The sequence below is a fragment of the Felis catus genome, chromosome B4 (genome assembly GCF_018350175.1).
Source record: "Felis catus isolate Fca126 chromosome B4, F.catus_Fca126_mat1.0, whole genome shotgun sequence".
Lineage (NCBI taxonomy): Eukaryota > Metazoa > Chordata > Mammalia > Carnivora > Felidae > Felis > Felis catus.
This window is the reverse complement of record NC_058374.1, coordinates 55515485-55530159: the sequence shown is the minus strand read 5'-3', so window position 1 is coordinate 55530159 and position 14675 is coordinate 55515485. Positions and strand designations below refer to the sequence as shown.

The window sequence follows — 14675 nt, the reverse complement described above, 5'->3', positions numbered from 1 at the left end:
TATATACTATAACCATGCTTACTCAATTGTTCAGAAAATTTTCCCCAGTTACAGTTTTTAACTATTTCACTATGTAGCATATGTGTAGTAGAATGAGTAGACTTCTTTTTTGGTCCTAAAAGACAAAGTACAAACTTGTTTCATATTGCATGCAAGTGCAATATGCAAGAACAGCAAAGAAATAAGTGTGATGAAGAAGACATTTATGAATTCCTTTTTCCCTGTTCCAATCGCTCTTCCCAATTCTTTACCAGAAACCTCTACTGTTTTCTACTGCTTGTCCCTTTAGCACTCCCTGAGTTTCTCTCAGTCCCCTGCCATGAGTAGCACTTCCAACTGGTAATTACATTATCTGCTCACCATGCTCTCTGCAGGTAACTTTGCTTTATAATTCATTATTTTCTGGAAAGATTCCAGTTTTCTCTAATAGTTTCTAGTTTTCTTCTTTTAAGAATTCCAAAATGTCAAGCATCTACTTTGATGCTGTATGTAACATTATAGAAATAAAATGTATGTTAAAATAAATAATAGAAATGTCATCACCAGTCAATTAATATAATTCCCTAAATCATTTTCTAAGTGACTTAATCACTTGGCACATGAAAGCTTCCTTTCTTCCCAAGACAATTGTCAGGTCAGTGGTAGGTATGGTATTCTTGTCATTACTACTATTACTACCAATAATATAATAAAGCTATCATTTACCTAGTGTCTATTATTTAGCTGGTAATATACTAAGTACGTTATTTGTATTATCTCATTTAATCCAATTAATATTTTTATGCCTGTTTTACCATATTTTTTTCTTTTTTATGTTTATTTTATTTTTGAGAGAGAAAGAGGGAGAGTAAGCACTGGAGAGGCAGATAGAGAGGGGGACAGAAGATCCAAAGCAGGCTCTGCAATGACAGCAGAGAGCCTGATGCGGGTCTCAAACTCACAAACTGTGAGATCATGATCTGAGCTGAAGTCGGACGCTTAACTGACTGAGCCACCCAGACACCCCTTACCATATATTTTTAAGTCCTTGAATATATCTGTAATAACTGTTCAAAAGGCCACTAATTCTTACATCTGAGCCATATTGAGCCAGAGTCAATTTCTACTGACTGCTTTTTCTCTTTACTCTGGTTCAAACTTTCCTGTTACTTTATATATGTGTTCATTGTTTTCTGTATCCTGGATATTGTGAGTGGTATATTGTAGAGCCTCTACATTCTTAGTAGTTTCCTATGATGAGTGTTGATTTATTCTAGCAAAGGAAGTTAACTTAGCTAGAGTCAGATGCCACCTGAAATTTCTTTTTTAATTGAAGTATATTTGACAAATAATTTGTAACATATTTAAAATGTACAGCGTGATCATTTGTTATATGTATACATTGTGAGAGGATTCCTATCATTGAGTTAGTCAACACATCCATTACCTCACATCTTTACATTTTTGGACAAGGCAGGATGAAAGCACTTAAGTTCTGCTCTCTTAGAAAATTTCAATTTTATAATACAGTGTTATGAACTATAGTCACCATGTTATACATTAGATCCTCAGACCTTTTTCATCTCATAACTGAAAGTTTATATTCTTTTACCAACTTTACCTATTACTCCCAGGCCCAGCCCCTGACAACCACCATTCTACCCTGATTCTGTGAGTTTGACTCTTTTTTTGTTTAATTTAGATTCCACATAGAAGTGATAGCATGCAGTATTCATCTTTCTCTGTCTTATTTCTCTTAGCATAATACTCTACAGGTTTATACATGTTATTGCACCTGTCAGGGTATTCTTTCTCATGGCTGAATAATACTCAAGTGTGTATCTCTCTGTGTTTGTGTGTGTGTGTGTGTGTGTGTGTGTGTGTGTGTGAGAGAGAGAGAGAGAGAGAGAAACATTTTCTTTATTCATACATCTTATCCATCTTTGACAGAAACTTAGGTTGCTCCTATACCTTGGCTATTGTGAATAATGCTGCTAAGAACATGGAACAGATATCTCTTTGAGAGAATGTCATTTCCTTTGGACATATATGAAGACATGGGATGGTATTGTAGTTGTATTTTAAAATGTTTGAGGAATCTACATACTGTTTTCCATAGTGGCTACACCAGTTATATTCCCATCAAAAGTTCCCTTTTGCTTCATATCCTCACCAGCTTTTGTCATCTCTTGTCTTTTTGATAATAGATGTCCTAAGAGGTGTGAGGTGATACCTTATTGTGGTTTTGATTTGCACTTTCTTGATGACTAGTGATGTTGAGCACATTTGCATATACCTGTTGGCCATTTGTATGTCTTTGGAAAACGTCAGTTCAGGTCCTTTGTCTATTTTTAAATTGGGTTATTTGGGCTTTTTTGCTATTGAGTTGTATGAGTTCCTTATATGTTTTGAATATTAACCCCTTACTGAATATGTAGTTTGCAAATATTTTATCTCATTCTATAGGTGGCCTTTTCATTTTGTTGATGGCTTCCATTGCTGTGCAGAGCTTTTAAATTTGATGTAATCTCACTTGTTTATTTTTGCTTTTGTTGCCTTTGCTTTTGGTGTCAAATCCAAAAAAATCATTGCCAAGACCAATGTCAGAGAGCTTGCCTCCTATAATTTCTTCTAAGACTATTACGGTTTCAGATTTTTATTTAAGTCTTTAATCTATTTTAAGTTGATTTTTGTGTTCTGTGTAAGTTGTCCAGTTTCGTCAAGTCTTTTGTGATTTTCCCAATGCAGCTTATTGAAGAAACTGTCTTTTCGTCATTGTATATTCTTGGCTCCTTTGTCAAAATTTAATTGGCCATATACACATGGGTTTATTTCTAAGCTCTTTATTCTGTTCCATTAATTATGTGTCACTTTTTATGCAAATATCATACTTTTGATTGCTATAGCTTTGTAACATAGTTTGCAATCAAGAAATGTGATGTCTTTACCCTTGTTCTTCCTCAAGATTTTTTCCTTTTCTTTCTTTCTTTCTTTCTTTCTTTCTTTCTTTCTTTTTTTTTTTGGCTATTTGGGGTCTTTTGTAGTTCCATATAAATTTTAAGATTTTTTTCTATTTCTTAGAAAATATTATTGGAATTTTGCTAAGGATTTCACTAGCTGGACATTTTATTATTAATATTAATTCTTCCAGTTCATGAACACAGAGTATCTTTCCATTTGTTCATCTCTTTAATTTTTCCACCAACATCCTCAGTATATGGATGGATATTCACCTCTTTGGTTAAATTCACTCTGGGTATTTTAATTTTTTTTGAGTGATTGTAAATGGGATTTTTTTTCTTAATTTACCTTTCTATAGTTCATTCTCTTTTTTTTAATGTTTATTTATTTTTGAGAGAGACAGCACAAGCAGGAGAGGGGCAGAGAGAGAGGGGTCAGAACCTCCAAAGAGGGCTCTGCCTTGATAGCTTTGGTGCTGACAGCAGTGAGCCTGATGTGGGGGGCTTGAACTTATGAACCATGACATCATGACCTGAGCCATCTTCCAATAGCTCTTTCAGTCTACAGGGAGGCTCACAATCAGCACCCACATTCATGCTAATTAGAAGCTGTGCCCTCAGGTAGTAGCTTGTAAAGTATGCAAACTCTGCTCAGGAAAAGACTGGGAAGAGGGTTTGTTTTTTGTTTTTTTTCTTTGTTTGTTTGTTTGTTTTTTGCCTGTCCCTTTGGCTCTGAGCCCTGGAAGGATAGATGTAGTAAGTGCTCACATGTGTGTTAACAACTGCTTTTTTGCTTCCTGTATTTCTGTGGGACTTATCAATGCAAGCCCCACTGGCTTTCAAAGCTAAGTGACTTGGGGGCCTGCCCCTTGGATAGCAGCCATAAAATTTGAGGCACTAGCTGTGTGGTCCCAACCCTTCACTCCTCAAAGAGAAGTTGGGAGTTGGGGATTTTCTCCAATTGTATGGTGCTGCGCAGAGGGTAAGGTTTGTGGTGAGAGTTGTCTCAGCCTTTACTGTCTTTTAAATGGGGTATTTTCTCAGTTTTCCAATGTGTAGAAGTCACTCAACTAGTTTCTGGATTTCTCTCAGAAGGAATTGTTCTGTGTGTAGCTTCATAGTCAAAGCATCCATGGGAGGAGGGAAATTTAGGAGCCTCCTATGTCGCCATCTTGATGTGGAGTCTATGCCTATTTTTATTATCTAAATTTCAACTCTAGAATTATTTTATTTTTTGTTAAGTCTGTTGTGGGTTTTTTATTTTTTTTAAGTTTATTTATTTATTTTGAGAGAAAGAGAGTGTATGTGAGTGGGGGAAGGACAGAGAAAGAGAGGGAGAGAGAGAATCCCAAGCAGGCTCCATGCTGTCAGCATAGAGTCTTATGTGGAGCTTGATCCCACAAACTGTGATATATGACCTGGGCTGAAATCAAGAGTCAGACACTCAACCAATTGAGCCACCTAGGCACCCCTGTTTAGTCTATTGCTAAAGGTTGTCATGAAGTGTTGTTTTTTGAGCTTGAAGATTCTAGATATAATAATGTAAACCACTTTGGATATTATTATTCACTTTTTGAATAATTTTTAAGGTAAAAGAGAAAATAAAAACTTCCTTTTTAATTTAATACTTTTTCCCAACAATTTAAACATATACAGTCTGTTTTTTTATAAATATATTAAGGATAATTTGCTCTTAGTTATTTGTATTTCTACTTTCTAGAGAAATTGAGTTACATCCAGAATATAGAAAATGTTTCATATTCTCTCCATTTTACTGGTTGTAGGATGATCCATTCTCTGCCCTGGACATTCACTTGAGTGATCACTTAATGCAGGAAGGGATTTTGAAATTTCTCCAAGATGACAAAAGGACACTTGTTCTTGTAACTCACAAATTACAGTATCTAACACATGCTGACTGGGTAAGAATTTAAAAGAAGTGTTATACTCTTAAATACAGAGAACAAACAGAGGGTTGCTGGAGGGATTGTGGGAGGGGGCATGGGCTAAATGGGTAAAGGGCATTAAGGAATCTACTGCTGAAATCATTGTTGCACTATATGCTAACTAACTTGGATGTAAATTAAAAATAAATAAATTTAAATAAAGAAAGAAAAGAAAAAAAACCATTAATTTTAATGTTATAGTCATATAAGTAAATAGGCACATTAAGAAATCCTGTCTGAGGTAAAAGTAATTCATTTGGCCAATTAGGGCTTTTTGTCACAGTTCTGCTAATATGTGCTTTGCTTAGATCATAGCCATGAAGGATGGAAGTGTACTAAGAGAAGGGACTTTGAAGGACATTCAAACCAAAGATGTTGAGCTTTATGAACACTGGAAAACACTTATGAATCGGCAAGATCAAGAACTAGAAAAGGTAACTGCTCATAGTTCAGAAGAGTTCAGAATCCACTCCAGAAGAGTCATAAATATACTGTATAATTATCAAAAATTCTTCTAAAGAAGTATTATTATTTAATATTGATGATATAATGGTCCTCATTTGAAACCCAAAGTAATTGTATGTGTATATGTATATGTATATGTATATAATTAATAATATAGTTAATAAATAGGTTACTTTGAAACTATAAAATTCTAATGATATTTTTGGATGAAGTAGTCTCGGGTTTTTAGAGAATTTTGATTTGAATTTGAATGATATTACAATTATGTCTCTAAAAAAACAATTTTCTAAAGCATGGCATATCGTTATTTTATCTTATTTTTCCTTCTGTGTATCTCATTTTCTTCATCTGTAATATGAGGAAATTTTCACTCACCACCTACAAATGGAGGGCAGTGATCAAAACAAAATCTAAGATGATTTTGAAAGAAGGAAGAACTGTGAGCTGTAGGTGAAATTGCCAAGCATGTCTGGAATAGGGCTGGGAAGTGAAGGAAGGTGATCAGGAGGAAATAACAATTAACTTTTACATGGATGTAGTTTTTCAAGTCCACAATCTCATTTAATTTTCACAAATCCCCAGAAAAAAAGTAAATACAATATGGGAAATAAGTAAAGAAAATATGATCTCACTTTTAGAGATGAGAAAACTGAAGCCCGGAAAGGTTACATAACTTATAAGTTGTGTAGTACATATAAGTGGTACTAGTTGGATTTAAACCCAAGTCTGTAGTCAATGTAATTCCAGTATAGTGTTATGTATGATGTTATATTACATTGAATGAGGTGATAACAGAGTCAGAAACCAGACTGAGTACAATGAAAGAACAACTTGTAGTTGAAAGGTGAAATTATAAATTACATTAGTAAATTTTTGAAGTGTTTTTTGAGTCGAGCCTAGGAAGTGTCCAGAATTTGTTACTCCTGGCATGGAATGAGCATTATAAAATGAAATTTTTACATCAGCAAATTTCTGAGAATATCCAGAAATTAAAATGACTTATTTTATAAAAGAATAAAAGGATCTATGTTTCCATAGAGAGAGGAAGATAAAAAGTCAGACAGACCCTAGCGTTTGTCTGTCTTCTCTAGATTTGCCAAAGATCTCAAAAACAAATTACCTAAGGAAGAAAAGATGTAAGTAAAAATCTTTAAGTAGAATAGGAAAAATCACAGAACCATTCCAATGAAGATATTCATCAAAAAATATATATAAGGTACAATCAGCAAGAGCCCACTTAGGAATTATACTGTGAGAAACTTGATTATAAACTTATTGGGATGGCTCCAAATGACATTTTTTTTATGGTGACCTAGATGCCAGGGACAAAAGGATATGACGTAAACTTAAGGAGTGGGGCCACTTATGGTTTACTTTGGAAAAAAGATCTGGAAAAAAAAAGAGGGAGAAAGTTGTTGGCTTGATTTTATAGTAATACTGACTATTAAACAAGCCAGGAAGAAAGTCCATTAAGTTGTATTTAGAAATGAAGAGATCACTTGAGATAGCATAGCTCTATAATTAAAGACACATTACAGGGTTATAAATCAGCTGGTGGAGATATGGAGCAAGTTAGAGTGTGGACAGAGCAAATGCAGTTGTGAGGTTGAACAGTGGCCAGTAAATGCCAGTATGAACCATGCACCTGTCCAGAATCCTCACCTGGTGATAGAGGGTGGTTACCGCCACCTAAGGAAGGGCAGGCACCTGAAATTCATCCAAAAGCAGGGAGAATCACACTGTGGGGAAAACAGTCTCTTGTTCACTTTGTTGTGTGGCAGGATCGAGTGTTTGCCTAGAGCACCAGTTCTCAACCAGGGCCCAGTTTGCTTTTTGGGGGACATTTGGCAACATTTAAAAATGTTTTTGGTTGTCACAGTGGAGGGGCAGGTGCCTCTGGCATCTAGTGGGTAGAAGACAAGGATACTGCTTAGCATCCTGCAGTGCAGCCCCCACAACAAAGAGGTGTCTGGTCAAAATGTAAATAGTGCCACGGTTGAGAAAGACAAACCTAGAGCCAAAGCAGATCAAGCAAGCAGAGAAGGATGGCAAAACAAAGTATCCTGTCACTGAGCTTTGGACAGAACTGCCAGTTTAATAAGGGGTAAGAGGGAAACAAAAGAATATGTTAAAAGGACAGCAATGAAAACTACAACAAAGAGAAGGAGTTAACACTTTTAGCTGACTTAAATGTTATCAAAAATTCTAGCTTGGATGACAACCATTATCTTCATCATAATATTAAGCAAAATAAACTAGCATCATTTGATGTTTCCTCCCCCAGTCTCCAGCCCTCCCCCTGATCCGATCCTTAACAACTATTCAATAAATATTTATTAGATAAATTAAACTAAATTCACATATACTTAAGCCAAATATCAACATCATTTAAAATATTTAACTTGTAATGAGCTTAATACGTGCATTTACTTATAAGAGAAATGAGTAAAGATTTTTTTAAAGCATCTTAGATGTTAAATCTTTTACTCACACAGCATGGAGAGTTGAACAAGAACCACATCTTCTGTTTCCCAATTTGATCACGTTACACATGAAGGAACAAGTCATCTTTATTTTTGTGTTTAATCACATTTGTAAGCATTAGTTTTCATATCATTAGGCAGAATTAAAGCTGATATGAAATTGTCTCCGAAAAAAGAAACACTATTCAAGAGACACTTTAGTTTTCATTCTTTTTTAACCAAGAATCTGGAGGCAATAGAGCCTTCTAGCAAGTATCCTGTATCACACATGTTGTGTAAGAGGCCAAAACAACAACAACAACAACAACAACCATGATCACTATCTAGAGACTGACCAATAAGGGTTTATTAGTTTATTGATGTAACAAACTGCAATTTGTGTGTGTGGGTGTGTGTGGGTGTCAGAGAGGGGGAGGAAGCACATATACAGAAAGCCCTCAATTTACCAGATTCCAAAAGTCTGTGGGTCAGTTTTTTGGAACTCAGAATGCATTTTCCCGTAGAAACAAGGATATGGTTAGTTTCCCAAACTGTCCAGCAGCAGCTGACTTAACCCACAGTGTATCAGAAAGATACCACTAGTCCAGTTCCAAAGCCACAGGGATGAGGGTGTTCGAGGCAGAGGAGTGGAGAAAATGAAATTCTCCTCCCTTTCTTGAACACAGAACAAGTCTGAAGCAACCCTGAAAAATTCACAAAGTCTGTTCAGGGCACATTTCCTTTCTCTTTCTGTGTATTTTCTCCTCCTGGGGCTTCCTCCTAAACTTCTAGGCACCTAAGTACCCTCATTTTTCATTTGCTTCAAAATTACCTACCTTCCTTCAATACCTATTGAAGTCCTTTTCTTTTGTGCAGCTACCTTAGTGAGATGCTAAAGAAACTCACTCTGATTTAATAATTTATAATAAGAAGGGATGAGTGATAGTACTTGAACCAGTCTAGAACTGCATGCATTTTTAAAGGAAGATATTTTTTACCATGAATAAATCTTTAGCTAGAGAATTACAGGGAGTATCTGAAAAGGATGTAGAGATAGAAGAAGTAGCACTGGTGGAATTGCACTTTAAGGTGGGAGGAGGTGTCCCTCTTTCTGGGGTCAGCTCCATTGTGTTGTTGCTACTTTTCCTGGCTTCTTACTGCCCAACACCTCTAAGCTCTGAAGCTTTACAAAGTACTCACAAGTACTCCTGTGAGTTCTTCTACAGAGAGCCTGAGACTGACAAAGGTAACGAACGATTGGTACCTGTGGGTCACTGACTGGTACGTCAAAATCTTCCTGTGGCTGTGAGCTTCTTGAATGATAGTACAATGTTTGCTGTAGGATATGGAAGCTGACCAAACAACTTTAGAGAGGAAAACCCTCCGAAGAGCCATGTATTCGAGAGAGGCCAAAGCCCAAATGGAGGATGAAGATGAAGGTAGATCTTTCTTTTGTATCTGAAACATTTAAGGGGGATGTGACTGTTCTACCTTGGCAACTGAAGCACGAGTGTGGCTGTGAAGAATAACGAGCCACTTTCCAGGGGGGAAAGACCTAAACCAAATACATAATACTGAAAATGAAATGAAAAGAAAAGGAGCAAAGGAAAGGTGTACATAATCCATCAACAGGCATCATGAGTGGTTTCTAAGTGTGTCTCAGGGTGTTTGTGCTGTGTGAGAGAGAGCAGAAAGGAAAAGGCAGTATTTGTAAGTAGATCTAGGCCCTTGTTCGTAGAAGTTGGAAAGGTCTAGTAGAATGACCAAATCAAGCTATTAATAAAATGTCAGTCCTTAAGAAATAAACAATAAATAGGGAATAGGAAGAAAGTACCATTTTGAAATCCTTATATTTGAATCATTCAGTAAGTCTTTGTGGAGTTTTCATGACAATACAACAATGAAGAATAAGAGAATTCCACAAAAGCCGTTTGTTATGTTTCAGTTGTCTGGATCTATTAATGTACAGTAGAGAAAAAAAATGAGTTCCTGGAAAATTGAGGAATGAGATGAAATAATTACATTGCCTTGACATTTGTTGCCAAGAAGTTTATAAGATAAATTGCACTTAAGTCCTTAAGGTAAATACACTATACTTCATGTTTCCTATACAGTTTTTGCTTAAGACTGCATTGTTACAAGCCAATTAAGAAACAGAGAAAATTGTAATTTCAGGCCAAAGAACACCAAAGTGTGCTACCTTTACATTCCAGATGAGAACTATTTAGTATTTCAGCAAATACTCATGGAGAGAATGAATGAATGAACGATGAATGAATTGATTTTGCACTTCAATTCCTTAGATTTAAAAATATTTTTAAAGAATGTCTGGTGCTGTAAACAGACATCATCCTCTAGAATTTTAAACCAGTTATTTCTAATGCACTCTAAATGTGGAGTCATGCCATCTTACTCTCTCCAGCGTTCCAGGGGTGGGTATATGGCTGGGTACTGTACCCTGGGCTTCTTGTGTTAATCCATTCTCTCAAGGATAAAAGAAGACAGTACTACTTTCTTACAGAATAAAATGAGGTAATGAATATTCAAAAGCCCAGTATGGTACATATTTCCCACTAGGTTGCTGTTCATTATGTCCATTATTTCCCACTAGGTGCTGTCAGTATGTCCATTCCAGCCACCACACATTGAATCTACCTCTACCAAAGGACAGATTATCTGAGATCTGTTCATTTACTGCATCCAGCTCAAAATATTAGGATCTTTGGTGATGCTCAGTCTTCCCATAGTGTCCGTTTTTAGATCTGTGTGGTCTGAAGCTATAAACCAAAGACAGGTTATCCATCTTTCCTACCCACAACCTGCTCAATATACAGTAGTGGAATATATATAAACAGACAACTGCAATGAAAACTATCTCTGGAAAAGGAAATGATGGGCAATGCACAACAGACCCTGGACCACACAAATAATCACATTTTGCCAATCAGGAAATGCCAAAATTCCCTGTCTTCATAATGAAGTGTGTTCTTAGGACAGCCATCTTGGAGTTGCCAGGTGGTTTAAACATCTGAGAGGAACTCCCTGCTTACTGTCTCTGCCCTCTGGAAGGTTTCTTCTTGCTCATGCTCCTCCATGACCGCATCTAAAATGGGCCATAGAGACTATAGATTATGCCCTTTTGGGTATCTACAAATTTCAGAGTCTATTTCCTTCTGGTGAAGTTTTATGAATCCAGAAATTTAGAGTACAAAAAATTGTGTTTGCATAACAGGCCTGTGGTTTTATTGGCAACACAATTGTTTCAGTAACCTTGTAAGTTTCTAGTCTACACTTCTGTCAATTTGGTGTATAATAAATTGGCAAATTATCTCATCTGGATATAGTTGTTGTTTATTGCCTTGCCCATTCATTCATTCTTCACCATTTTTAAATGAAGTTTTTCCCTGCTAAAAGCATTCACAATTTCTAAGACTAACATTTGTATTTCTAGAATTTTGAGGGATATTTTTGTATGTTTTTTTGTAGGATGATACAAATTCTATCTACTGTTGACTGAATAAAGCTTAAACTAATACTTTATTTGCAGAGGAAGAAGAGGAGGAAGATGAGGATGATAATATGTCCACTGTAATGAGGCTCAGGACTAAAATGCCGTGGAAAACCTGCTGGCGGTACCTTACTTCTGGAGGATTCTTCTTGCTCTTCCTGATGATTTTTTCTAAGCTTTTGAAACATTCAGTCATTGTGGCTATAGACTACTGGCTGGCCACATGGACTTCAGAGTACAGTATAAATAATACTGGAAAAGCTGATCAGGTATAATGAATTCTGTTTTTAAATCATCAAGGAAATAATGCTGAGATTAACAGTGATGCCCTTTTATTTAGTTTGATATTAGAATCCCAAATGCCATAGGATTTTTATAATGACTCAGTAAGTTAATTAGAACAGGACCATGAAATAGAATGAACTGTCAAAACGGAATTTATTATGATAACTTTTGTGTTTCAAAGTTTATTGTAAGAAACATTTAATGATAATGTTTGGTTTTGGATTAGGGGAGGTATATGCACTCAATGTGTGTGTGTGTGTGTGTGTGTGTGTGTGTGTGTGTGTAACTTATACACAGCACTTTTGTTGTTGTTTTGATGGTATTGATTTTAACTACCTATGCCAATATATTAGCAGGTCATTCTGAGATTAGGGATAGGAAGGAGGAGCTCTACAGTGTAGAAAGCCAAGAATATTTCAAACCTGAAAACAGATTCTAATGTCTCATCTGCCCTTGGAAGAGAGTGAAGGAAATAGGTGGGGGACTTGGCTTTAGGGCTATGGTTGCAGTACTATCTTTAGTTCTCCAAAAACCGCTCTCCTTAAACTGCTTAAATTGACTCAAGATAATAAAGTTACAGATATTGTCTGACTTCGATATTTGGTGTTCTAGTAAGAAAAAGCTGTGTCTTTTTGTGTGTTGGTTGTTTTTAGACCTACTATGTGGCCGGATTTAGCATACTTTGCGGAGCAGGTATTTTCCTCTGCCTTGTGACATCTCTCACTGTAGAATGGATGGGTCTCACAGCTGCCAAAAATCTTCACCACAATCTCCTCAATAAGATAATTCTTGGACCAATAAGGTAAAAAAGTAACTAATTTCTTACTTCCCCACATAAAATCATAAAAACATGCATCTTTAAGTGAAATGTGAAATTTTAGTGCATTTGTTCAGTCTTTAAATAAATGAATAGGGACCTTCTCATTTACTTGACTCCAAGATGTCCATTAGTTGCTTAGGTTCCAGATAGCTTAGTATTATTATACATCCCAATGTATGTGTATTATACATTCCAGTGTGTTTTTTATTGCCTAGATTCTTTGATACCACCCCCCTGGGACTGATTCTCAATCGCTTCTCAGCTGATACAAATATCATCGATCAGGTAAGTGCCTGAGTTACTTCCAAGTTCAAAAATAATTTTTTCAGTATAAGCAAAGTAACATTTAAGATAAACCATGTTTCTTGTTAGCCATAGAGAACATCTAAAACTTAAATGAAAGCCTATATATATCTATATCAATATTATATGCATAAATGATTTCTAGAATCAAAACTTAAAGGAAACCTTAATTCAAAATAATTTATGTGGGAATAGGATACTTAGGGGATCAGAATGAAATAAAGAAAAATAGCAAAGAATAAACTAACATATAATTTTTTATTAAAAAAGGAATAATTTTGTCAGTGTTGTATCTCCATTCATAGTAAAGTTCTTAAGAGTTTAATATTGATGCAGAGTGTCTTCCATAAGCAAAGGATAGAATGCCAAGGTGTCCTAGAGGTCCTTTATTTCAATTAGATGGGCTCTTGCATGAGGCAATGGTGTGATATTTTAGAAAATATTACAGAGATACCCAGTTTAGTTTTAGATCCTTATGCCTCTAGAATTTCGTCCTGAAATTAAAGTCCTCAATCTCTAAAACTGGATCACTCCAAGAAGAGACCTCTTAGGTTAACTGGACAAAAGAATCCATCAAATCTAGCACTTGTCTTTTCTGATTTTTCAGAGTTGCTTTAGGAATAACTAAATTATCCTCAATTTAGAAAAAGAATGCTTGATGCATTCAGCTGACTATAAGTATGTTGAAAATGTTTCATGTTTCATTGGTGTCAGTCACAATGCATCTAAAACTCTTCATAAGGAATGAATATGGGGAAAGAAGAGATAAAACAGTCCTTATTTGGACATGATTGCCACTTGGAGAGTCCAAGACAATGGGTACAATGAAAACCCAATTTGAAAGTTCAGAAGAGTGTCTACATAAGGTGTATAATAAAATTCAGTAATTTTCTCTACACTAAGTGAAAAATTAAGTGAAAAATAAATTCTATTCATACTAATGACAAAAACAAAATTAGAAACCTTAAATGAAGAAAAGAGATCCAACAATCCCAGAAATCCTAAAAATCCTATATAGAGAAAGAGAATTTCCATTTCAGATACCCAGAAAACAGTATAAAAATAAAATACTCTGGTGATCACAGAAAACAAGTAGATCAAAAGAACAAAATGGAGAACTCAGAAATACCAGCATATGGAGAGATTTAACATAGGATAAGTGTGGTATCTGGAATCAGTAAGAAAGGATTTTTTTTTTCAATAAAGGATGTTGGGACAATTAGCTATCCATAAAATACAAAGCAAAGACATGTGGAATAAAGATAGTCATATAAAAACATAAAGCTATAAATAAAATGTGGGAGAGTAGTTTTAGAGTTTTGGGGTACAAAAGGGCTTTTTAAGTAAGACACAAAACTCTGAATAAGGAAAAAGGCCAACAGAAATGACTATATAAAATTTTAAATTTCTATTGAGCTAAAAGCATCAAAGACAAATTTAAAATATAATAGATTAAGTGGGAGAAAAGCTGGTAACATATATAAAGCAAGAGGAAAACATCCATAATCTATAAAGACTATCTAAAAATCAAAAGGAAGGTAAATAATCCAATCAAAAACATGCAAAGGATATGAACAAGCAGTTACAGAAAATTAATGTAAATGTCTTACTGGAGAGAAATAGCTGTTTTTTTAAAAGTATCAGCCATTCTAAAGAAAGAGATTTGTATATGGTTATGTGGGAAGATTTATAATCTATCTTGTCCAGTAAAATAAAACAAGAACACATGGACAAATAAGATTTATAGTATAGTGCCATTTACATGAAATTCCCAAGATAAATAGACTGATACACTGACTGATGATAAGTAGATAGGTAGATAAATGGATACTAAACTATGGGAAGTTAGTGAAGTTGGAGTGAAGACTTGCTTACAATGAAAAGATTCATATACTACTTTTGTAACTAGTTACATAACATTAATATAAAATGAATATTTTTTTGCAT

The 14675-nt window shown here is 35.2% G+C and overlaps 1 protein-coding gene across 8 annotated transcripts in view; it reads left to right on the top strand.

The window, feature by feature from the left end:
* ABCC9 (ATP binding cassette subfamily C member 9) overlaps positions 1-14675 on the top strand; it is a 129210-nt gene that overhangs the window by 79186 nt on the left and 35349 nt on the right. For all 8 annotated transcript variants that reach the window (XM_019834670.3, XM_019834669.3, XM_019834668.3 and 5 more), the window contains 6 exons: positions 4724-4861; positions 5194-5319; positions 9155-9251; positions 11360-11589; positions 12259-12407; positions 12641-12710. In XM_019834670.3, coding sequence (XP_019690229.1) covers positions 4724-4861; positions 5194-5319; positions 9155-9251; positions 11360-11589; positions 12259-12407; positions 12641-12710 — 810 coding nt within the window. The remainder of the gene's footprint in view (positions 1-4723; positions 4862-5193; positions 5320-9154; positions 9252-11359; positions 11590-12258; positions 12408-12640; positions 12711-14675) is intronic.